The 25,519-nt window shown below is 47.7% G+C and overlaps 2 protein-coding genes across 5 annotated transcripts in view; both read right to left on the reverse strand.

Annotated features, from left to right (window-relative positions):
• Positions 1 to 686: 686 nt before the first annotated feature.
• Positions 687 to 16,076, reverse strand: uba1 (ubiquitin-like modifier activating enzyme 1). 4 transcript variants are annotated; one of them, XM_084679486.1, is made up of 26 exons: positions 15,848 to 16,076; positions 12,165 to 12,281; positions 11,876 to 11,934; positions 11,509 to 11,677; positions 10,641 to 10,775; positions 9,622 to 9,728; positions 9,446 to 9,536; positions 9,158 to 9,290; positions 8,099 to 8,196; positions 7,833 to 7,979; positions 7,460 to 7,636; positions 6,938 to 7,045; positions 6,744 to 6,824; positions 6,344 to 6,496; positions 5,340 to 5,505; positions 4,469 to 4,665; positions 4,311 to 4,375; positions 3,947 to 4,142; positions 3,783 to 3,857; positions 3,456 to 3,657; positions 3,195 to 3,283; positions 3,002 to 3,094; positions 2,679 to 2,870; positions 1,281 to 1,382; positions 1,045 to 1,145; positions 687 to 876 (listed from the first exon to the last, which is right to left on the reverse strand). In XM_084679486.1, exons 2-26 carry the CDS (start codon positions 12,279 to 12,281, stop codon positions 741 to 743), a joined length of 3,189 nt encoding a protein of 1,062 aa, XP_084535612.1. In that variant the 5' UTR covers positions 15,848 to 16,076; the 3' UTR covers positions 687 to 740. The 4 variants fall into 4 exon arrangements, with proteins under 4 accessions (XP_084535612.1, XP_084535613.1, XP_084535611.1 ...); XM_084679487.1 differs by lacking the exon at positions 15,848 to 16,076 and adding an exon at positions 15,621 to 15,777; XM_084679485.1 differs by lacking the exon at positions 15,848 to 16,076 and adding an exon at positions 14,038 to 14,247.
• Positions 16,077 to 16,627: 551 nt separating this feature from the next.
• Positions 16,628 to 25,519, reverse strand: part of camkvl (CaM kinase-like vesicle-associated, like) — a 10,433-nt gene continuing 1,541 nt past the window's right edge. The window contains exons 2-10 of the mRNA XM_084679489.1: positions 25,497 to 25,519; positions 24,402 to 24,476; positions 23,556 to 23,694; positions 22,020 to 22,140; positions 21,582 to 21,657; positions 21,155 to 21,291; positions 20,819 to 20,897; positions 20,621 to 20,708; positions 16,628 to 19,248 (exon numbers count right to left, since the gene is read on the reverse strand). The exon at positions 25,497 to 25,519 is cut by the window's right edge and continues 109 nt beyond it. Of these exons, the coding sequence (XP_084535615.1) occupies positions 17,704 to 19,248; positions 20,621 to 20,708; positions 20,819 to 20,897; positions 21,155 to 21,291; positions 21,582 to 21,657; positions 22,020 to 22,140; positions 23,556 to 23,694; positions 24,402 to 24,476; positions 25,497 to 25,519 (2,283 nt within the window). The 3' untranslated portion in view covers positions 16,628 to 17,703. The remainder of the gene's footprint in view (positions 19,249 to 20,620; positions 20,709 to 20,818; positions 20,898 to 21,154; positions 21,292 to 21,581; positions 21,658 to 22,019; positions 22,141 to 23,555; positions 23,695 to 24,401; positions 24,477 to 25,496) is intronic.

The raw sequence follows: 25,519 nt of genomic DNA on the forward strand, positions 1-25,519 counted from the left end.
AGGGGCGGTCGTGGAAGGATAGGGGGCGTTTAAACAACTGACTGCTGCCTTTGGCAGGGTCCTGGCTGGGTGAGACCAATGCACCAGCCCTGGGTGGGTGAATTTACTCCCGCATGTGGATTTTCACTTTGAGGATCCAATTTAGGCGTCCACCTCGAATTAAAAAGGCAGTGAATTATTGTTTTGATGGGTGCGAGGCAAGTTGTTTTTGGCATTACGGGGGTCTCCCTTCATGACTTGTGTTTATAAAAAAAAAAAAATGGTGGTGGGGGGAGGTCTTGAAGACAAGGATGTAGGGAGGAGGGGGAGCGACAAAAGGAGAGAGAACAAGGAGGTGGACGAGCGAGGAACCATTTCTGAGGAGGAGGGAGCAGAGCTTGACCGGGGGGGGGGGGGGGGGGGGGGGGGGGCGCAGATGGCCTGTCAGGGGTGGGGGAGGAGAAGGGGGTGGAGGGGAAGGGAGGAGGGTGAGTGCAGTAAGACCAAAGCTCTCATAATAAAAAAAAGAAAGAGCTGAGGTTCAGGTACAGAGATAAGTCACAGGTCAGGTACACATGCTCTATCCCCCTCCAAGCCCGCCCGCCGCGCCCCACCCCGCCCCCCCTCCCCACCCCACCCCAAATAAAACCACCAAGTCTGAGAAGGATGGATCTCAGAGAGCACGGCCCCCCCTCTCCCCGGGATGAGGGCCACGTCTCCCCCCCCCCACCCCCACCCCCGGCTCTGTCTGTAGATGGGGATCAGCGGATGGTGTATCTAACGTAGGGCACCTCCACGTCCTCGTCCGTCAGGTCGTTGCAGCACAGCTCAAACACCAGAGCCCGCACGTGCTTGCCCAGCTTCTTCTTGGACACCTTGGTAACAATCTCCGTCATCCTGCGCGGGAAAAAGAGAGGGCGCCAAGTGAGCACATTGTCGTCCGCACGCTCAACTGTCAAGTCTTCTTGCTCGTATCGCTCGTACGCTAAAAATGTGGATATTGGCCGGAGTGAACCCCTGTTTGTAGGTTAAATGTTGGTGGGTGGGTGAGGGAGAGAGACTTACGGCAGCTCCAGTCTCTCCTTGAGCTTGGCGGCGGGCATGAAGAAGGAGTAGAGCATGGACACTCCCTGAGAGAGCATGGTGATCTCCAGTTTATGCTCGTTCTGAAGGGAGAGGAGGGAGGGAGAGGGAGAGAGGGACAACCACAGTGAGAAGCAGGAAGAACTCCCTCGTCCCTCCAGGTTTCCCCCAAAGCCCTGAAGGAGGCCACGACATGCGCGCACACACACACTGCGTACCTTGAAGTAGTCGAGGAACTGTCGTAGTGTCATCTCCTCTCCGCTAGCCTGCAGGCCCTTCACCTCGAAGCGGTCCCACAGCGTCCAGTCTATCTCATAGTACTGAGGAGAGACACCAGTTAGGAGACAGACACTACTGACACACACATACACACACTAGAGTTGCACAACATTGACAAAATGTGATATTGAGCATGAATATTGTGATATTGATATTCATTTCGATATTCTTAAACGTGTGGCGGACTGCAAGAACCCGTCGGATGTCATGGCCGCTCATTCTTGGCTAAGCCAAAAAAGATCAAAAATCCGTTCTGTCAAAATAGAGATTTTTGATGTTTTGTATAGTTAACACCCTAAATGTAAATGTAATGTACAAAAAGTATGATTACTTATGAAAACCAGTTAATTTCAAAGTTTTTGGATATGTTAGCTAGCAAGATTTTCAAGCCATGTCAAATCACGTGCTCAGTTTGCCTGCTCTTTTGAGTGTTGCAGCAACCCCAAACTGATCAACGACGTCAGGCTGTTAAACTTAAAAATAACTTGCTGAGAAGTTATTAATGTAGCCTAGTAGTTAAACTGACATTTGCATTCACAACGTGATTATGAACAAAAGGATTTCCTTTTCATATTCGCCACAGTAAAGTAGAATGAAACGGAGTGAAATCTTTAAATGCCGTTTTCAGTATAACAAATATCGGGATGGATTTGTTGTCTTTTATCCAGTTCATTCAGAATCTTCTCGAAGCATTCTTTATCGACTGTATAAATGTGCATCATGTCTTTGGCCAAATAGTATGTTACAGCATTGGTGACTTTGTTTTGTCTCTTGGAGCTCTTGTCGTAGTTACTACCACTAGCAAAAGCACTCGCAAGTGATGTTTGCCTTGCTAGCTCTGGCGTATGAACTGTGGTAGATTTTTATGGGATATTACTGTGCACTCATCAGACAGTGTCTTGTGGTGGTTTTTGAGGTGAGAAAAGGGTTGTATTTCCTCCTTAACCTCCATCATTTTGTCGTCTTCCTGAGACACACTCATTCTTACTTTTCTGTCTCCTTTTCTTTCGCTCCACACACTCACTTTGCACTTTCTCTTTCTGTCCTTTCACTTCTTTATTTCACTGTCTCTATCTCCCTCTTTACTTGCGCTGTCGAAGTGTGCATGTGTGACAGGGCAACTGGCCATTGAAATATGCAGGCTCTAAACTGATCCCAACACACAGCCCCCGGCGCATCTCTACACAAAATATTCCATACTTTTAGGGACTTTTCAATATTGATATTGCACAACGCGATATTGAGTCGATATATCGCTCACCCCTAATATACACAAATATATATCGTATATTCACTGTATGTATTTTAGATCGCACGCTGGAAACGTGAACACACACCTTGTGGCTGGGGGCAGCGATGGGCTCGGAGTAGGCGAAGAAGGGCAGGGCGAGGTTCATGAAGCCGTTCTTGAAGGACTCAAGCTTCTTGTGGCCCTGGACGATCTTGAGCAGCTCCAGACACACCAGGCCCACCACGGCGGCGGTGGTGGTGGCGATGGCTGGGATGATCTTCCCGGCGATCAGCTTGCTCTGTGCCCAGCACACACGTGGAAGGGGGAAGGGTTAGGTTGGCTGGAGGAGCGTGTCCGGGGGCTCTGGAGGCTACACAGTGCTTGTTTTTTAGAAACGGAGAGAGGCGTGTGCATGTGTGCGCTGCCCACCTTGTGTCGGTCTGCGGGGGGGATGTCGTAGTTCTCCGCCCTCAAATTGGACGCCGCCACGATGAAGTCCATGTGGAAGTTGCTGTCGTCGTCCTGGGGGGCGACCGAGACGTTACCGAGACGTTACCGAGACGTGAAGGCAACAAGGTGACAGGTTGAGAAACGGGGGAGACAGGAAGGGTCAACGGGTTACCTTCTCAAAGTCGATGGCAGCCAGTTTGAACTTGGAAGATGCCTCTGGGCCGGGGAGTATCGTCTTCAGTTCCTCCAGTCTGGAGTCATCTACACACACACAAACACACGTGAGGTCCAAACAAGAGGTCATGTAACCCCACCCCTCCCTCCCCCCAACCTCAAAAAGAGGCATCGCATGCTCGATTCAGCCCCCCCCCCCCCCCCCCCCAAAACGGGTGAATGTGCGCTGCGGAGGCAGGCGGTGGATGTTGCTGCTTACAGTCACTCTTACCCACAGAGGCGTTGGCGCTCTGCAGCTCCTGGTCCGACACATGGATCTTGACGCCCGAGCGCGGCGTGAACACGGGCACGTTCATGCCCTCCAGCAGCTTGGCCATGGCGGCGCGGTCCCGGCTGCCCGGCAGCCCGTAGCTCTGGGCAAACAGGTTGGCGCCGGCCAGAACGTAGTCCATGTGGAGGTCCTGGAGGGAGGGGGCAGAGGGGAGATGGGTCAAGTAGTAGAAGGGACATGGTGAGAAGTAAGATGTTCCTCTACGAGCCCGTGAGAGGACGCTGATGACATCCCGGGGCGGATCAGCTGCCTCACGTTGCTGGTGCTGAACTCCAGGGGATGAGGACATCTTTTAGGACCAGACCAGAAGGGGGCGCCAGAGCTGGTGAGCTGAGGAGGAAGGGTTGAGACAAAGATGTGATCCAACGCAGGATGCAGTTGTATTATAATACACTACACTGTGTGTCTGTGTCTGGTACCTGTTCCGGGGGGAAGTTGTGCAGGAGCTGGCGGATGTTGTTGCTGTACTGGACCTGCCAGTGGTTGCGGGCCCAGGCCACGCAGTCGGCCCAGTTGCGGGGGCAGTCTGCCACCAGGCTCTTGTAGACGGCCTCCAGCACCTCCAGAGGCTGGGCCCCGGGGAGCTTCAGGGTGCGCTCCAGGAACTTGGGGTCTCTGGAGGGTGTGGGGGGGGAGGGGGAGGTGGAGGTTAGTTCCTCCTCACATAATGATGGACATGTCTCTCGTGAGATACACCAACGTTTTAGATCGAAAGTGGTGTTGATGGGTTAGGGACTCTCCCCCCTTTTACTGAACTCTGCCATGGCGACAGCACCAACTCACGTTAGATACTGCATGGCGTTCTCTGATGGCTGCTTGAACAGCCCCTCAAACTCATCACGAGCCCACTGGGGGGAGAGAGACAGAGAGTCAGTCAAGCACATTACAGCTGTGTGTGTGTGTGTGTACAAGCGCGCGCAAGCATCCAGGCGAGGTCCTACCTGCAGGGTGTGTTCTATGGCGTTGGGGAAGTTCTTGAGGGTGCAGATGGGGATGGACTTCTCCGGGGGGTCCTGGCTGGAGCTGTAGGACTCTGTAAGGAAGGGGATGACCACCTGCACGTTGCCCTTGGTGCCCAGGGTGCCAGACTCCAGCAGGGGCTTCCGGTAGTACACACAGCGCCTGTCCATGTACATACCTGAGGAGGGGCACAGCACAGCAGGTGAGGAGAAGTTGTAGAGAGGAGGATGAAAGGAGGAGGAGAGAGAGTGAGAAGGATGAAAGGAAGAGGAGAGAGAGATGAAAGGAAGAGGAGAGAGAGAGAGAGAGAAGGATGAAAGGAAGAGGAGAGAGGGATGAAAGGAAGAGGAGAGAGAGAGAGGATGAAAGGAAGAGAGAGAGGGATGAAAGGAAGAGGAGAGAGAGAGAGGATGAAAGGAAGAGGAGAGAGAAGGATGAAAGGAAGAGGACAGAGAGAAGGATGAAAGGAAGAGGAGAGAGAGAAGGATGAAAGGAAGAGGACAGAGAGAAGGATGAAAGGAAGAGGAGAGAGAGAAGGATGAAAGGAAGAGGAGAGAGAGAAGGATGAAAGGAAGAGGACAGAGAGAAGGAAGAAAGGGAGAGGAGAGAAAGAGAGGATGAAAGGAAGAAGAGAGAAAGATAAAGGAAGAGGAGAGAAAGAGGATGAAAGGAAGAAGAGAGAGAGAGAGAAAGATGAATGGAAGGAAGAAGGAAATAAGAAACATTTGGAAAGAAAAGATGGGAGCAGGATGCTCATGGGTAAAATTAACAATGAAGCAATATGGCTGAGCATCATCAAACAGCATGCCATCTTCCTGTCGATGTGACGGCCCTCCCATGGCTGGTTCTTACGTGCGTCAACGTTGTCTAGCGCGTTGGCCACGCCGTCCAGGCTCTCGAAGAACTCGTCGTCGTAGAATCTCTCGGTGTCGGGGCCGACCCGGTTCTGGTGGCCCGTGATCCTGAAGGAGGGGTTCATCTGCTTCACTGCCGCGGCCGCAGTATCGCTCTTCATTTTCTGCTCAGACACACACACGCACAATTACCCACCATTACCAACCCACACACCCGAAACCGCCCCCCGCCCCAAGCAGGGTTGCTGTCACTGTGTGTTTTATGGTGATCCATTTTCCTTATCCAATAGCTCACACTTAACAACAGATTAAAAATATTTCACACAATCTACTTATGTTGGATGATCTTATAGGCTTCATTTTAACATTTTAGATTAGCTTTTTTTTTCCCACTTCAATTTTGCTTCCCCACCACAACAACATTTTGCTTTCATAATCCCCGCCTCCAGGTGTCTTAGTATTAGATCTCTCACACAAGGAGCATTAGAAAACCATCAAATTTCCTCAGATTCTCTAACGCAATCCTCTAATCAGAACACACGCAGAACAGACCACTGGCAGAAACACAACATGATTGGCTCTCTCTTCCTGTGTAATTTTGTTGAGCTCAAGAGCTCTGTTAGAGCTGACAGAAGGGTCTACAGACTCCAGCCATTACGTAAACCTCCACTCACTTTTTATGACCCATTAACAGAACCTTTAGCCATACATGCTGAACCCACATCCATAATGCTAGACAAGAGGTTTCTGTGCTGCGGGTCATTAGCCACAGATGCTAACATATTAGCCATCAACGCCAACTCATTAGTTCAAGATATTTACACATTAGCCACCAATGCTAATCCATTAGAGATGGAAACCCAGTAGCCAAACATGCTAACTAGTTAGCTACAAATACAACCCGCCCCTCTAGCCATATTTGCTAACCATTAGCTACAGACATTGACTCATTAGCTACAGATGGAACACCCCATTAGCGATAAATGCTCCATGCTGACTGACCGTGACATCCCAGGGTCTGAAGAGGAACTGTCTGTTCAGGTTGGACTTCTCGATGGTGTCCATGTCCGTCACAATGACCTCGCCCTCTCCGCTGGCCAGGCCCATCATGGCAAAGTTCTTCATCAGCTCGCACCCGATGGCACCGGCACCGACCTGGAAGGGGTCAAAGTGTCACGTAAAAAAGGTGTTCGCTCGCTGATTTCTTTTTTGAGAATGGATTCTCAGGATGGAACGATGCCGTGCTTCGTCACAGACATGGAATCATCTCTCAAGCAGTGATAGAATGTTGAGAGCTTCGTAGGGATGCTATCGTTGGCGGTTCCGTGGGCTCCAAAGCCCCATGGGTCCGAGCTCCCTCCTCTAAAAGACGCACAGCGGGGGTTCTCGGGAGGAAACTCACCAGGAAGTAGCGCTGCTTGCCCAGCAGGTCCTGCAGCTTGGTGCCAAACACGGCAAGCTGGCCGTCGTAACGACAGTTCCTCTGTCGAGACAAAGACACACAAGGGGCGAGGTCATCGTCTAGGATTCACCAGGAAACGGGCGTTTGTGGTGCACGTCTGAAGGCATTTTGTGTCTGCGCGCTTGCTCACTCACAGGGGCGCACTCTTCCTCTGTGAGCACCACGTCCTTGTCTTCAGGGAGACACTCCAGGGCGTCAAAGTACAGCCACTGCATGACTGGCATGAACTTCCCTGTGCAAGCCTGAGGAGAGAGGAAAACAAGGACCGTTATTGGAGAGCACGCCTACACATAACTACAGGCGACAGGAATGTTCTAGCAAGAAGCGCGTTTACAACCCTGGGACCAAACACGCAGGCTGTGACGGCACAGTCCTCAGAAACGGGGGCCACGCAAACAATCATCGCAACATGTCCGAGCATGCTGACTGCTTCAGAGATAAACCATTCCAAACAACACAATGATAAGAGACTGGGACACTGAGCCTGCATGAAGCACCATCAGGTAAACAAAAGGCTGTCAGGTCAGGCAATGTAGAAAGCAAACACAGACTTGAGCATCGCTTTCCCCCCCAATCAGCAATACACGCATCTGCTCGTACAGTTCCATCAAACAAGTAAGGGTAATTTGTCGCTGACAGGGCGGTTTTGGTTTGACCTTCATGACTTCTTGTGCAGCCAGTCCACCGATGAACGCATTGATGGGGGCCAGGTCGCCGCTGGAGACGAAGGCCAGCTGTTTGATGAGGGCGTCGTCCAGCTCCTCCACTTTAGCCGTGCCCGTCTGGGCACCGTTCACCTCCTTGGCCAACGCTACCAGCTCGTCACCGTCAGCCTGGCCCGCACACACACACACACACACGTTAAGTCACCAAACACCCAGTTTAACAGTGAGCCAACGGGAGGGAAAATAACTTCCCCGTAATCCTCTCAGGGAAAGGACTTGAATGAGAGAGGGAGGGAGAAAGAGCTCGAAAGAGAAAGTGTGTGAGTAAGTGAGTGCACACGGAGCTGAGTGTCCTGAGGCTGACCTGGTTCCAGGGCTTGGGCAGGCGGCTGTGTTTCTTCTGGAAGGCGTGGATGGCCTGGAAGCCGATGTGCAGCTGTCCCGGACGGTCAAACTTGGCAAAGTCTGTCAGCACAAACTCGGGCTCCGCCATGGAGGAAGAGAGGGATTTCTGCGGCGGTAATGGGAGAGGCGGGGTAAGATCAGAGGGGAGATGGAGGGAGCAAGACTGACGCCACGATAACAGCAAGACAGGGGGAGGAGAGAGAAAGGAAGATGGCAGCCACTTACGAAAGCTATTTTCTTTGGCATCTTGACCTGGGAGACAATGCCCCCCCTCACGTAGTCAGAGAAGCCAGTGGTGTCGCAGATGCTGAAAGTGTAGGGACCTGGGGAGGAGGAAGGATTTAGAACACATTATTACTTAAACACAAAATTACTTACACACAAACAACGTTTTAAAAGGGAATTCTGTAATTCAGACTTTTCCTGTACTTTCTCCCAACTTACTGACATGAGTATTGTATAAAGACACTTCCTCTACAGAGAATATGGTCCTTTTAATACGCAAAAAAAAAAATCACACTTTGTACATTTTGTAATGAACCCTCATTTAAATGGGAGTGTCCTTATGGGCTTGGCCACTCAGGGACATTCAGACACTTCTCGCTGTCATGGCAACATGGGCCCTGGCAGCGGGCTCTGGGTTGCCTTCATGCTGAAAGGTTGACCACTGCCCCAGTCTGCCGTTGTGCAACTCTAAAGCAGGATTTCTTCAGCATCCCTCTCCATTTCTGGCTGTTCATCAGGCCCTCCCTCCTCACCAGCCCTGCACTCTGCACCACTAAAAGGCTTCCCCATCGCATTTTCTTTGGTTGGGCAATATGCCTCAGTAGCAGCCTCTGTATGTTCTCTCATAGAGAGATCTACAGAGGAACTTTAAAAGCCAGAGTAAAGATGATCTTTCAAATCACACAATGGTGGAGCTCACAGACTTTCTGGGAACTTCCCAAGATCTATAAGTTGACACATTTCGGAAGTATACAGAGAGATGCTAATTGTTTTTTGTTTTTGTTTTTTTCCCATTCTTGCAAGCACCATGAACCATTTAACCTTTCACAATGCTTTCTAAACACTGACCAATCCCATTGCCACACAAAGATTCCAATCAAGTTCGATACACATTAAGACTATTACAGGAAGCCGGATGCAGCTTAACAATATGAATAATGACATGTACAAAATATAGATTATAATAAAAAAGGCCCTGGATATTGTTTGACCAATGACTTGGCACCAATATGCTGTACGTAATGTTTGGGAGGTGGGTTCAGAGACAGGAAGTCTTACCCAGAACCTTGATTTCCACCGGCTGGCAGCCGTTGAGCTCCGTGGTGCCCTGGACCTCGGTGAAGCTCACGTAGTCGCCACTCTCAAACCCATGGCGGGCTTCATCCAGACACGTCACCACGCCAGCTGTGTCCTGACCCAGAGACGAGGCGGAGAGAGAAGCCATCGCACGTCAGGCTTTAGGAGCGGAGCGCTAACCTCAGTCCGTCGGCAATAGGTAAATGAGGATATGACGCAGCCATGCTAGGGCTAAGCCGTGAGGTGTTCAGGGGGTTGGGGGAGACGAACCTTGGTGATCATGGAGATCATGGCGCTCAAGGGCTGCTCTCCGTTGGTGTCGAGCACCAACATGTCCTCGCCAAAGTCGCAGAACAACTGCCTGCAAGACCAGAGGGGCAACATGTGTTACAGACACACCAAACCCCTGGCATGGCTGGGATGGTGTCGGTAGGAGGGGGAGGTACCCAAAGAGGCCCCGTGTGTCCGCGATGACCAGTTTGATGTTCCTGCTGTGGCAGAACTCTCCCACACGCTGCTGCTCCTCAATGCTGGAGTTCGTCAACACGATGACCTAGGATACAAACCTAATTAAAACACCTGCCGAATCCTACACATTCTCACCAGAATTCGAGGCTGACACCTGAAATGGTTGTGCTTGTATGTGAAATATTGATTAAGTGGCTAGTTTTTTTTTGTTTTGTTTTTTACACGGCGTACTTGTAAATGTGTGTTTGCACACCTTTTTAACATGAGTCATGGACTTTCAGGTCTTTCCAGGGACCCAGACCATGGTTAATGACTGTTTTAACACTTTTATAATAAGGACTAGAAGGCTTTACAGAAGCTCACAGACAATTAAAAAGAGGGTGCGGCTTGAATGTGTTCAAGTAATGGCAGGCTGAGGTCTCTTGACTTCAACACATAGCACTTGAATTTCTATTCTCTTTATGCACTTCCATATTTATTTATATTTATTTAAATATGTCAATTCAAGCTATTTTAATGGCAATTTATTATGTCTATATTCAAAAAGCTTCAAGATCTTCATCTTATTTTCTCCTCCCACTTCTTGAAATTAGTCACTTTAAAAGGACCTGAGGGAACCCTGAATGTACTTTTAAAATACAATTTTTACAGCAATTTTTTCAAAAAGCCCCCAACTCTGTCTTGACTTTCACCGTTCGGCTTACATCCTGGCACTATACCTCTGCATCAGTGTGTGATACAGACAGAACTCTGACAGATCTCTGTCCAGTCTGTTCTGTGGGCGACAGTCAGGGGATGGAATCTTGACTACAAGAGTGATATTCCAATAAGTCGCCCTTTCATATCTTTAATGCTTGTACTGGCTGGGTCAATTGAGACCAAGTGCGCACAACACTAAAGCTATGCAACATGCATACAAGTTGGCAGGACTGACACTGAGAAACACTGTTTTGCTTTTTTCTTCCACTCCCACCCCTCTCTCTCCACCAAACCGTACCTGGAACTGGGTGAGGTACTCGTCGTCCAGGGATCCGGTGTAGGCGGCCACGGGGACGTAGCTGTTGAGCTCGGCCAGGCGGAGCTGGCTCACCTCAGCCCTGTTCTTACCCAGGTCCTCTTCACGCAGGTAGAACTAGAGACACCCGCAGCGTTAATACACACACGCCATTAACAAACAAAGCGTTGACTAAACACAGCGCTAGGGCTGGGCGATATATCGAATATTAGCGATAATATTGCTATAATTTTAAGGATGATGTAGAATGTGAAAATATAGTGAATATCGAATATTTCAAATTCAATCATACTTTCCCGAAGAACGCGCCCAACGTCCAATATTACGTCCCCTTTTCATCTTGTCGCATATTCCCGCGATATATATCAAATATCGAGATATCAAAAATGTTTATATATCGCCCAGCCCTACACAGCACTCAACACAGCAAGATTGTTGGGTCCCTAGACTACTTTTAAAATCACCATGAACGAATAAACATAGGAGTAAACATGGAAATGCCCTTAAGCAAAAACTGTCTCCAATTAAGTGGGTGGGTGTATTTATTTGCGGCGCGGTAAGACCCAGTGAATACCAGAATAATCCAAAACTGCAGTACAGGCGTCCGATAGGTCAACCTGAGAGCACTGCAATACAAACTTCCTGCAAGGTAACATTGGAGCTTTCAGCATAAACTCTTCAGCCATTTAACACAAGTCTTCTACAAGTGCTACTGAATCAGAGCTATGGTCTGGCCTTTCTCTGCAGTTACATTCCCACGACGTCACTCGGTTCCACTCGGGGGGTTACGTGTGTGCAGTTGTAAGTATAGTGAAACTATGAAACTGTTGTATAAAACACAGACACACACCTGTGAGGAGAGGTCCCTCCACTCGGCTGCTCCCTGGTCGTGCAGGGTGACACTCTTGACTCCTCCCAGGATGACGTTCTTGGCGATCTCCACGCCGAGCCCCCGCAGTCCTGACACCAGCACATTGGAGCTCTGCATGCGCTTCATGGCGTCATGGCCCAACACGTAGCTAGACAGGAGCAGGAGACATGGGGACTTAGCAGGGGGCGGGGCTCCCGCTAACGGGAGGACATACAGAACATGTAGCCGACCATATTTTAGGGGGGTCGACAAAGGGAGGCGGTCTGAAGCCAGGTTTGTGTGTAGAAAAGGTGAGACACGACCAGTGTGTGTGTGTGTGTGCATAGGTATTGAATTAAAGACTTACAGCTGTCTGGAGTACAGGCCTTCATCGATCTCAGCATCATTGCCATTCTTAGCCATGCCCTGGGGAGAAACAGCAGAAGTCAAAACCAGCAATTGTTCATTACATTTATTAGCTTACCAATTATTTTTTGTTTTTAACGATTGCGTAGCTTTTAGCAAGCAGATGTAGGCTGGCTGCTAGCTAGCAGGCATCACCTTAAAGTGGGAAAAATTGCTGTGTGCAATTTGTTATCAAATTGACAATGTGTGTGTGTGAGTCTGTGTATCTATAGAATTGTGTGTGAACTCACGTTGGCGGGTGTGTGGGGCAGTTCAGTTCTGACAGAGTTAGAGGAGGAGCAGTGGGATCCCGTCTTCGTCTCTGATCCTGAAAAGCGACGCTTCTTGGACAGCGGCGAGCTGGACATCTGGTACACACACACACACACACACGCGTGTCTCAATACTTGATCTGTTATCATAGCTCATCATACACCACCCCCGTACACATGCAGAGGTGCAGAGGGATGGAAAATCCCCAGGGAATTTATTGAAAGTTAAAAGTGATTTGTAACAAATTCAAAATGGTCCAATGCATTTAAAATTCCAGAAAAATGTAAACCATCCCTGCCATGTTTCCATTATTGAAACTCGACACAAACACACACACAGTGGAAAGCAATCAAGTCATCTCACAGTATGTTCCGTGACCTTCTGAATAGCAGCACTGGACAATTCTACGGAGGCCTCCATTTAACCCATGGCACAAAAAAACCCTCTGATAGGAATTATATAGACCGTGCCAAGCTGAGTCTCTGCATTAACATAAGACTGATTTGATTGGAAGACACTCACTATACCAATTTTGCCAGTTTGCCAAAAATCTAAATCATTACTGACGTCTACCAGGGACATGAATTATGTGAAAGCCACGGACACTTTTTTAAATGCATCTATGTCAGCATTATACTTATACGACAAAGCGTAACCGTATTCATTTTAGTGAAGAACGAAAGTGATTTTTAGGTTAGGGGCAGCTGCGCTGGCGCCACGCCAGGCACAAATCTGGTATAAAACGAAACGAGGGACTGGAAAAACATGAATAGAAGCATTATTGGCTCCTCTTAGACTAATTTGTTTATGAGCCGGTATTGTTTTTTATCACGGAACAGCGCTTGAAGAAAAAAAGCTGATTCATTAAAACTTCACTGCAGTAAAGGGTGCAACACTTGACAATGCCTCGCTAGGTGAAGCGATAAGGCCGCATAGAAACCAGGGGGACACAAGTAGCCTAGTACAAGGCATTAGCGGTTGTACATTAACACAGAAACGTGGTATAGTACAGCTGGCCCGACAATAATAAAGTTTGAAATATTATATTTGGAACGGTTTTTCTAGTAAATTAACAGCGCAGTCACACCGAGGACACAATAATTAAAATGAGGCCGCCCTGTAGATTTGTGTCAGTAAGCTAGTCACTGAGCAAGCATAGCCGGTATTTCCGCATCCAATGCGGCTTGTTCTTACTTGCTACTAATTAATTGGGACAGCCACAAGCTTAAGATAGCCAAGTAGTGCATACTATTAAACTCATTTTTATTAAGTTGTTAAAATGTACGTACAGACACTCAAATCTTGCAGATCCGATTTTGCTGAATGATAACAACGAAAATATCCCTGACACGATGTTGCTAGTCAAGCTTCTAATGACTGTCTTCTCTGTACGCCAAGTTCATTTGACGTTTGGTGTGCTGATGACAATGGCATCAACCATCGGTTAACAAAACTCGGGACACAAAAGCTATATAGGTCATGTGCCGCTAATCAGATAAGTGATTTGCCGACAGGATCACTGCAGGGTTCACTAGGAACATGAATAACTTATAAGCTTGCTAGCAAGCTAGCACTACTAACACTGGACAGGTAGCCTATCCGCGAGCAGGCCTAGGCCTAACACTCACTAGTGCCGTACACAAGTTACAGCTGTATCGCTAGCTAGATAAATTAAATAGCTGGCTGGCATACACTGGGATGTAAGTAGCTACACATAAACACGTAAGGTATGTAGCTAACAACAACCCTGCAGGTCTCGACACCTGCCATAAAGAGGTAGCAGTCTAAAATGCATTTGTTTTCATGAAAGGCTAACATAACACTCGTGCTTCATTGATTTGTCTGTCTTACCAATAATTCTTCTCTGTCCCTTCTCAATGCAAACCGCTCCTTTTTGTGTGTGCCTCAATGTTAAAACAACGACTTTTGTAATTCACAGATTTTAAAAAGAAAAGTTGTGCGGTTAAAGGCGCCTTTGACTATATTGTCGAGTCACTATGTCGTTCCGCTGGAAGTCTAGTGTGATCGTGTTGATGGCTTTGCGACTGCATCCAGGAACAAAACCAAAATGGCAGATCGGTAGAATGGGCGGAGGGTTGTGACGCAGGAGCTGAGAGCGGCAGCTCTCAGCGTGCTTTCTACTAACTCTGCCACTCATTGGCTAAAGAAGTCTGGACAGCACTACGTCCCGCCCCTTGCCAGAAAATGTGCGTTACAATGAAGCACAAGAAGTATCAAACTTGAATGGTCTCACTTATTAACTCGCTTGATTAAGCTAACTTAATGTACAGATGAAAGGGGCTGATAATGAAAAGTGTTGGGAGAGAAAGCTTAGTCAATATACCATGCATTACTTAGCTCGTCATGCAAGATTGGCCTCGTACTAAAATATAGACCTGTGTGTATGCCTGACATTATCCTTTTGCGGAAAAAAAGTATAGTAAATGTTGTTTGTTGTTAGGCGTGAAATAAGTGTTGGTTTGCTATTAATTGAATATGGTAACTGAACCAATTGTAGGACTACGTAAAAAGATGCTGAGAATCAGTTCCACCAAGAAAAGACAATGGTTGAACTCCATCATATCGCTCTTCCTCGTGGCTACGTTGCATATCACAAATATAACATGCATTATGCACCAAATACTGTGGATCAGTTACAGGTAAATTATTATAATAACGTTACACCGGCAAGAACATAAAAAATACACTGAAAACCGTGAAGCCCAAGCCTGTCCAAGTTTGCATGCGGCACACGTTCTAACAATGGACAGAACTGACCAGATCCCGTACCCAGTGCATCTAGTGCGTTTGATTGTTATATAGACCTATGGCTTATAATGCTAACGTTCAAATCGAGGATCTTGAACAAAATGAGGAAATTGAGTTGGGGGAGGGGGTGGTTAGAAAATGACAAAGGCCCGTGTGGGCCGTCTATCTTGGGTGCACATGCCGAGAAAAGAGGCCGGTGCTAGGGTCCATGAATCCCTGCTGTTGCCACTGACATCTGCCATCAAGCTTGCAGCCCAGCTACATTTACTGTGTACAAGTCAGATATCGTTAACTAGACTGTTGTCAACCGTCACCCTCTCTTGGTACTTTGGGGGCTGAAAGAGATTTTCGTTGAAAGTCAACAGAGGTTTACGTTATCTACCCATAAGCACGAGCATCCTCATTAAGCTACAACGGGGTAGCCAGTCAATATAACGTTTGAAGGCTACTCGCTACTAGCATTTAAAACAACTAGCATTGCTTGTCTTCACACATTTATTTATCTTCTGTAGCGTTTGTTTCTACCAAGCTAGGTAGACTAGTCTCTTCAATCAACGAGACAATAACGTGACATCATTTTCTGTAAATCAATGTAGATTAATCCATCTTTCTGGATATTTGGCTAACGTTATAGACAGTTAGCTAGATGACATTCACTAGCTTACCCTTTATTTATTTAAAAACGAGTGCGTAGTTCTTAGCTCGCAGATGTAGGCTGGTCGCTTGTTCGCTAGGTTGCCAGCACCACCGTAAAAGTGGACGAAATTGAATTCCAATCCAACGACTTTTCCAGGTCGCGAGGAAGTAAGCTTGCCAACGTTAGCCGAATCGCCAAGTTTGCTAGCTAACTAGCAAAACTCTAACATTCGCCACACAAGTATGCAGAACTCACCACATCCGATATTGCTCGGGCCTGGTCCTTAGTATCAAAACAAATAAACCTGATATGTAGGTAACAGCTTTCAAAGCAAACTTAGCGATTACAGTTTCGAAGATTGCAAACTTGTAATATTAAGAGAGTGGCGGGATCTGCGTGACTTTCCGAGAAGAGCTGGACTGTTGCCTGCCCGGCTAATCCAGCACTGCAAGGGTCTCCTGCACGCTCGCAAGGATTTCTTCAGTTGAAAGCCAAGCAAAGCACCAACATGTGCATAGTGCAGTAATAACCACCCATTCCACAATGAGGATGACAGAAACATAATATTTTATTACGGTTGAACTTATCTCAGATAAGTATAAGCAGTAAATAATCAAATGAAATCGGTTAAATAAACTACAACCCAATTAACAACTGTAATGCATCTCAAAAGCTTGATTTTAAATAACAATGCATTGTAAATTATTTGCTGCACCCCTTTGCCTAGCAAGCGGTAGACTGATCCTTGCCCAAAGGCCGATGGGAGATGTAGGCATAGTATACAGACTAAATAGAAAAAAGGTATTCTATTACCGGCCCACTTTTCTGTGTCAACCATAATATTTAAGACTTAGCTAATTGTTGAAATGTGCTCATGCTGAAGTTATGTTATTTGACACTTCGGCATCTTTAATAATTTCTTTATTATTGTGGGTCTACCGTTTTATTTGTTTTAATTGTGGTTCGATTCTGTGAAACAAAAAACCATAACCACGTGCTTTAATTTGACTTTTATTTAGAGAAGAATGTGTCAAGATTTGAAGAAAAATAAGAATAAGTGGTAAACCAAAAGACAGGAAAGAACCACAACATTTGCTGTGTTATGAAACATTGATCATAAATTAGGGGGTAAATACAGTTTAGAAAGACAAGACAATATTCACATTAGACTCAGGAACATGAATAAAGCCATATACAGCATAGTTCAGTGAATTACATCAAATGTATTGACAAAATAAGATAAATTAACAAGCTTCTATTTTTAGGGGAGGGAACGGTGAGAGGTTTGTGTGCATGTATGTGTGTGTGTGTGTGTGTGTGTGTTAAATAGAAGCTGTAATGTACATAATATGTCCTTGTATCTAAATGTCATTATCAAACACACACACACCTCACACACATCCTTCATTCTGAAAACTGAAAAAGCCTACATCTCATATGGAGAAATGACCACAGCAATAACAAGGAACAAATGCACAAAGAGGATAAGTAGAGAACAGGTGGAAATAAACATTGATGTGGAGCAAGAATAAACAATCTAGTCCCTTTAAGTTTATTCACAGATAATGAAAACAACACCTCGCCATTGATGGACGTAGAAAAATACTAACTGTAGCCCTGACTTCCTTCTGGCAATTACATTAACAATTGCAGCCAATTTGGTAGGACGTTTTCTTTTGAAAATCCCATCTCACCAACATTTGGACAAAACCATTCCAATGTAAAGTTGTGTGTGTTTGTATGTGCATGTAACTGTGAATTGTGTGTTGTGTACATGTGCGTGTGTTTTATGTGTTACTTCTAAGAAAAACAGTGTTGAGACCATCCACATAACTATTGTGCCCTAACAGGAAGTCAATCTGTTTCCGTTTTCAGATCCTAGACGTACGACACACCTCTCTCATCTTAGTGTTGGAATTTAATAAAGAAATACCAAGATGGTTCAGTCATTTCATAAAGAATACGTCTTTATATTATTGTTACTGTTTATCTACTGGTTGGAAAGTTAGAATGGTAGAAATGAGGACTGGTCCCTCTCATTTAAGCTTCTAAGTGCAGTGTCTTTTCCTCGTCGTTCTGTTCTGTAATCCAGACGTACGCTCCATGCTGCCTCACGGGCCCCTTCCTCCCATACTGGCGCTTGGGGACTGACTGGAGAGCGTGGCCCCCCGCTGGCCGTCTCTCTCCTCCTGTTCCCCTGACTGGCCTGGGGACTGGGTGGGCGGGGAGGGCGGAGGGTAAGACGGAGGGGGGATGGTGAGGTGGGGGAGGGAGGGCAAGGGGGGCCTGGGGGAGGTGGGGAGGGGCGGGGGCGTCGCAGCGGCGGCGGAACCTGCGCGTGTCACCGTGGGCGAGGCGTGGGCGCTCCGGGCGCGGGGCGGCTCGTGGGGGCAGTCACTGATCTGCTCCATCAGCGAGGGCATGTCGCCCTCGATCTTCTCCAGCACGGCCGCCATCTGCTTCTCGATCTGCTCGATCACGCTGTCCATCTGCCAGTCGCTGCTGCTGCCAATCCCTCCCACCCCTCCCTGGGGCTGACCCCGGTACATCCCCGTCCCCGCCCCGCCCGTGTACAGGGAGCAGTAAGGACTCCCGTAACCCCCCGTCATGCTCATCCCCATGGCCCCCACCTCGGGGTTGTACGGGGTGGCGTTGCGGCCCAGACTAGCGGAGCTCCCTACACTGTAGCAGCCAGGGGCCGGGGTAGGCCCACCCCTGGCCATGCTGAACTCCGCACTGTGCCTCTCCACCCTCACTCCTGTCACCCGCCTCGTCACAGGGCTAACGTCGCCCCTCACCCTCGCGCCTAACCCCGCCTCGGCTGCCACTCCCACCACTGTCTCCGCCACCACGCCGACCGCCACTGTTTTTTCAGCCACTTCCTCCGGGAGCTGGGTTTGACACCAGCTGGCCTCGTTCTCATCCTTATCCCCCTCCTGCACCACTGGCCTCCTCTCTGTTGAGGGCACTGTGGCTGGAACAGTAGTAGGGGTGGTGCCCGAGACTGAGCCATGGAGTGTCGCAGCCATCTTGCGTCGGTTGTGGGTGTCAGGGGAGGTGGACGCGTGTTTCTTGCCAGCCTTGCTAAGCAGCGTTGAGGTGTCTGCCTCTGGGACTGCCCCTTTGGTCACAAGGGAGTCTGGGAGCTCAGTGGGGTCAGGGTTAACGGCGGGAGATGTTTTGGTGTCCGGTACCATTTTGTTCTGCCCCAAAGCAGCCGCCATCTTTCTGGCGCCATCCCCGGCGCCTCTCTTTGCCCCGCCCTTGTCTGACTCCACTCCGGATGGCGCCGTTTGCAATTGGCCAGGCTGAGAGAGAGGGTCACTGGTGGCCGAGGGGGATATCCCCACTGAGGGGCTGAGGGGGATTCCCTTCCTCACCCCTCCTCCCCCGTTTCTCTCCCCCTCCGGCCCTTCCCCTGTGTGGGTGCTCTCCACTGTCACCTCCGGAGACCCGGCGCTCGGTACAACCCCTCCCTCGCCCTCCCCTCCCTTCCCTCCCTGGCCCTCACTAGGTGGCGCCCCCTGGTCTTCCTTTCCTCCTCCTCCTCCTCCTCCTCCTCCATCACCTTTCCCCTTCCCAACCGCCGCCGCTCCGTCATTTTGGGCCTCCGAGTTCCGCAGGCGCTGCATGAAAGTCGTGACACGTATCGCTTTCTACGAGAGAGAGAGGAAGGCGAGACAGAAAGAGAGAAAGATGCATAGAAAGCAAGAGAGAAAAGAGGTCATTAGGGACATTGTTGTTTTAGGCAATGGATCACACACAACAGTGTTTACGTATTTACATCACAGCTGAGTTATAACAGGATTGAGGCATTTCAGGCAGTCTGATCATACAAGATCAAACTTGGCACTCTGCAAACCCATCTCTCAGAGGAGTAAAGCTCGAGTGAAGTAAGCGCTGCAGACATAGAGCCAAATACTTCCTTATGAGAGGTTGCGGCCTATTTCAGAAGCTACCCAAATTCCCTGCTGTACCGCCTACACGTTAGCAGATATGCTAAACGCAAAAAGGTAGAAGCAATGCGGTGCGAGAGCTCAGCCATGTTGCTGACACCGATCTGTGTTCCAACAGATCTTCAAACACAGTCGGAACACGAGATGTTTGGTTTGATGCCGGTTTGTTGCAAACCGTTATGGCTGGCGTTCAGCTTTAATACGGTACCAAGGCACAGTATGGGGTCAATGAGAGAGCCAGGAATCACTTCAAAGGGATGATAAGAGGGGCCAAATACTCAATCACTGCATCTCTGTAGTCCAGACTGGCTTCCTCTTGTCCTCTCCTTACCTCACCTCCTTCCCTTCATCTCCACCGACCTCTAAGTATCTGGAGGGGTAGATAGCTAAGCGTACCTCCCTCCGTCAGAGGAAGTTCTCCTCTTGGAGCAGCACAGATGAAGGGAAGCAAAGTACAAGAGAAGTGGCAGCCATTTTGGGCGGTTGAGATGCACCCAAGGAAGGGCAGAGGTGGGGCGGATGGAACTCTGTTGGGATAAGCTGAGTGACAGGAGGACCAGAGACGGAACACGCCCATGACGACACTCACCGGGGGGGAACCGGACCAAAAACCTTCCTGTATACGCTCCACAGAACATGGACTTTTCACGTCAACAAAAGGCTTACATCTGGATGGAAATGGGGGAATGTCCGGTTCTATTTTCTATTTGAAATTGGTTGATTATGCTGCTGTTTTGAGCTGGAAACAGCATGTAGGATATGTATGGGAGTCTCTCTACCCCAACCCCCCCACTCTCCTTACGGAGAACTACAATACCTTCAGCTCCTGGGACACATGCAAGGAGAAAGAATCAAGACTGTTAGGGCTGTTACCATGACGGTCCAGCCATAGGCAAAATCTGACCATCATCATCATCATCATCATCATCATCATCATCATCATCATCATCATCATCATCATCATCATCATCATCATCATCATCAATACTGTCATCCTATTTTTAATCATCATTGTGTTCATCATTATCATCAGCATTAATCATCAGCATTAATATCATCATTATGATCTTACCCTCCACTTGGCTTTGGCAAAGTTCTTCTCAAACTGGGCACACACTCCTGCCTTCAGATTCTTCTCTGAAGCCCCATTCCCCGCAATCCTGACACACACACATGCACACACACACACATACAAAACAACAACTATCAGCTTAAGACAGATTTTGACAATTTGAATTGGTCGATTGGATGTGTGTGTGTTTATGCGTACCACTCATGCCACAGTGCATCCTGGGCCGTAATCCTGAGCATCTGGTCTACTTCCATCAGCCTGCACACCAGCTCCTTGGCTGAGATAGAGAGAGAGAGGGAGATAGAGAGCGGGAGACAGAAAGGGAGAGGAGAGAGGGACACAGAGGAAGAGAGAAAGATAAATTTGCTAGCACAAACAAAGCTTAAACGTGACTCTTTCAAACTCTTATATTTTGTCTACGAGGCTAATCAAATGGTTGGTTGAGTATTCTTGAACAGCCTTGATCACGATCGATGCAGGGCTACACGTTAACATTTATTTATTTTTCTCCCCTCTAGTGGTGAAAGGGTGTACCTGCAGGAGAGATGTCGTCCCAGTACGGGGAGTCAAACTCAAACTCTCCGCCGACGATGCGACAGAAGATGATTCGATTGTGTAAATCTGTGTTTTCCTCCTCCGTTTCATCGTAAAACGGAGGATTACCCGAAAGACTGGCAGAAGATAGAGACCGCGAAAAAGAAGGGGGGGGGGGGGGGGGGTACAAATTGTTTTATTTTTATGTTTGCTTTGAAATGTACAACATTTCAACAACAATGCCGACCAAAACTTGAACTGAAATAAACAGTGAAGAGAGAGAGAAAGAGAGAGGAAAAGAGGAAAAGAGAGAGTGATCGAGTTCTCAATATGAACATAAATGCCCAGATGCATCTGACACAATGTTCTGATTTGTCATGCAAGGTGGTCAAAGCTGTCAATGTGTCGCCACGTCGTGGTCACTTACAGTATGTACATGATGACCCCCACAGCCCAGCAGTCCACTGGCCGACCATACCGGTGACGAGCCACTACCTCAGGAGCTGCGAGGGAGAGAGAGAGAGAAGGACGGGGAGAGGGAAAGAGAGAGAACTATGAATTATGTGTTTGCTACTGTAAGTTCATGGTGATACTTCTATCACAAAATCGAATTTAAAAGTATATTTGCTCTCTGTCATTCTTTCCCCGCCTCTCGCTCATGATTTATCTTTCTAATTAAGTTCTGGTGTGAGTGACTGCTCTGGCCTTTCACTAAGCACTGAGGCTGGGAATACAGTCCATAAGTCTCCTCTCAAATGAACCTTCTGTGATGACTTTAAGAATAATAACCCTTAACTTCAGTCCTAAGCAAAGAGAGAGTTTGAAACTGTAGAGCAAAGAGGTGAACTGAAGGAATTTTCCTTACCCAGGTATTCTGGTGTTCCACAGGGCTCTGTGATGGAACCGTTCTCAAACTTGGACAGGTAGAAGTCACGCAGAACGACCTTCTTGTGGTTGTTCTCAGTGTAGTACATCAGGTTCTCCAGCTGCAGAGTAGAAGAACAGTAAGGTGGAACCTCACGACAAAGCATTTATGAGATGCACAAATATTCTTTGGAGCTATTATATTTCGCTTCCAGGCTTCTCCTGGGCATGTCCAGAGTTTCCGGACCATTTAAGGTGAAACATTGTTGCCGGATGCCAACTATCTGCACCCCTGAACCACATGTCCCAAATGTGTGGACCTTGTGTACACACACATACCAATTCATACAAGCCTAAAGTACACACACACACACACACACACACACACACAAACAATCAATCCATCAGCCTTCTTCCAGAAGCTTTCTGGTTATTTGAGATTGATGCCTGTTGACCTTAATAATCCCTGTGAGGCAGAGTGATGCCTCAGGACTGATGTATGTAGGAGACTGTGGATGTCAGGTCTCTTCTGAATTCAAAAGACAAGTCCATCATTGCATCAAGACCCGCAGTCGTCAAACCTCATCTGATCTGATTCATCAAATCATGTCTCGGGGCAAATGACAATTAATCACAACAAACTCAAGTCAACTGTCTTCTGATTTGACCTGCTCTTTAAATGAAGCAAACTAAATAAGCACTTGCTCTTTTTCATTCAGTAGAGTCTCTGCCCCACTAAATATGGTTTCAGTGGGTTTAGCTTATGGTTTTGGTTTAGATGCTCGGCTAATGGAATTGTTTTGGTTTGCTGACCAGCAACAGTAGCTGGTCTGTAACAGTAAAACCTGTCACTTTAGTTTGTTTATGTTAATGGCACATTCAATGACATTTACATTTAAGCTATGTAGCAAAGTTGTGTTGCGAGTTGGCACAGGCCATCTTTAGAAGCCCTTACCTCTTTGGTCTGATGGTAAATTATGTTGAAGGTTGGCAGTTTAAAGCCCTGCTGTCCTGATGGAACCTACCTTTCCCTCCAGAATGCACTCATCTAGAACAAAGCCCAACTTGACTAGCTTTACGGTAGTAGCAGAGTTATATGGTGTTCATTCTTTCACAGCCAGTCATACACAGTGTGCAGTTCATACTTTCCACCACTAGAGGTTGTCCAAGGTCTACAAGAATCATTCCTCCATCAAAGTTCTGTGTGATGTTAACGACTTGATGAAAATATGATATTATGTTGAGTGTGGGGGTGTGTGTGGGGGGGTTATTTTTCACTGGAGACTGCATTAAGCCATAAAGACAGTGTTTACTTTGGCGTTGAGAGCTGTTAGCAACATTAAAGTAGGAAGTGGAGATGTCAAAGCATTGCCTTGATGAGTCTACAGAGACGTTCTGTTTACTAAATACGAATAATTGTTTGCCAAGACACACAACCAAAATCCATTAGAGACTGTGGATCGTGCTTAGGCTCTCACACACACACACACACACACAAACACACACACACACACACTGGACACACCATACTAAATACCTTCAGGTTTCTATGCACAATGTTGAGGGAGTGCAAGTAAGCCACTGCTTCTAGAACTTGTCGGATGACGTTCGACGCATCCCTCTCTGTGTAGTTCCCTTGATCCAGGATCCAGTCAAACACATCTCCTCCCGTGGCCCTGAGAAACACACACACGCACATACATACAGACAGATACAGACACACACACACACACACACACACACAAATTAGATACACTATTCTAAGCCTTCATTAACAAACCGAACACCGTTTTCAAAGTGAACTGTTGAGCATTTTAATACTTCTTGTGCAGCAATCAACTTGGCCCAGCCTGGAGCTAACCCAACTGTGCAGTTAGACTGCAGTCATTTCTCTCAACAACTTGATTAATTTGGGGGAGACAGCCGAACAGAGTGGTGTGATTATTATGGGGTGTGCAGAACTGTAGAAGGGCCATTTGTGTGTTGTAATATCAGGTCAGACACACACACACACACCGTGCCCAGGACACATAAGTAACTACAAGGGAAGGTAAGCCATTTACCGGGTGACATGAACAAGTGCATTACAGAGCAACAATCCAGAGAGATCTCCAGAGAACCACTCACGACTTGCGAGCTTGAGAAAGCTACAGATCATTAAGAAGTGGTTACTGAGGACAAATTGTCCTCACACTCCCTATCTGTCACTGCCAGGGGAGAACAAAGGAGGGTATAAAAGATCATCTCCTGCCAACACACACTCACACACACACACATACACACACACACACACACACACACACACATACACACACACACATACACACACTAATTTGAAAACATACAAGAAGGCCAGGAGTTTGGCAGAGAAGGCAACACTCACAGCTCCTGGATGATGAAGTACTCCTTCCTGGTCTCAAAGGTGTCGATCAATTGTAAGATGTTAGGGTGGTTGACCCTGCAACCAACAGAAGTGATTCAGAAACTGCAAGGTTAGAACATTGCAGAAACTCCACAGTTCGGGCACTTTGTCTTTTATACTTGCTTTTATAGCCAAGTTGACTGCTTCAGAAAGTCAGTGGCAAAAAATGTACTAAAGGCTCCACAGAGATAAATAGCAAAAGAGAAGGGTTGGCAAGTTCTTTGTTAGGTTTCCACAGCAAACTAAACAGACAGACTTAAAGTACAGACATAAGAATAGAAGCTCAACAGAACCTGTAAACTCTGTACCTCCCTCATTTGCTTCCTGCTTCTCTAGATTTATCACAGCTTCTCTGTGAAACTTGTTTTCTCATAGCTCTTTCTTTCTTTTTCTTAATTGACTGTTAGGTAAACATAATACACGTTCCTCGTTCTCTCTTGCTCATAGGCACCCACCCTCTGTCCATCCTCTCCCCACTAACCCTCCTTCTACCGGCCCCCCCCCCCACCCTCCATCGACCCCTCTACCATCCCCTCCCATCAGGCACAGTGCCAGGGTTTGTCCTCCCCCGGGGCTAGGGGAAGCTTGACCAGTATGTGGAGGTCCTAGGATTTTCACAACTTCCGAGTTATAAGGAAGTACTTGGAAGGGACCTCAAGGCAATGACAGAAACGTATTACATACATTTACGAAGAGTCTCTTTGACTGTAGCGAACAGTGACTCGGCATGTCATCCATCAACTGGAGTGAAGTGAAGAAATTCCTCCACAACTTTATCATGTGACGTCAATAACCACACACAAGTCATAGCGTCCACGCAAGGCCCAAAGCCAGGGATTGGATTGGGAACAATGTGGTTGGTGATTCACCTCTACACATTTCTTCATAAAAGAAGCCAAAATACTTTAGGGGGCATAACTGCGGGCTACGCAGACTTTTGACATGGCTATTGCTCCTCCGGGCTCCTCCTAGCCCTTCTTAGCCCCTGCATAGCGCCGTGTCTTACTCCCACCCAGACACCCATCTGTCCATGGTTCCACAGTGACCACCACGTACATCTTCAGGATCATGATCTCGTT

The sequence above is a fragment of the Hypomesus nipponensis genome, chromosome 18 (assembly GCF_054491055.1).
Source record: "Hypomesus nipponensis isolate SF chromosome 18, ASM5449105v1, whole genome shotgun sequence".
In the NCBI taxonomy this organism is placed as follows: Eukaryota; Metazoa; Chordata; class Actinopteri; order Osmeriformes; family Osmeridae; genus Hypomesus; species Hypomesus nipponensis.

Bases quoted from the DNA above. Each gene is read 5' to 3' on its own strand.
- uba1 (XM_084679486.1), bottom strand. From the start codon at position 12,281: ATGTCCAGCTCGCCGCTGTCCAAGAAGCGTCGCTTTTCAGGATCAGAG. The intron at 7,637-7,832 runs GTCAGCCTCAGG...TGTGCGGGCCAG, and splicing joins TGCCCAAGCCCTGGAACCAG to GCTGACGGTGACGAGCTGGT. The intron at 4,376-4,468 runs GTAGGACCTCGC...CTCTCCCCCCAG, and splicing joins CCATAGAACACACCCTGCAG to TGGGCTCGTGATGAGTTTGA.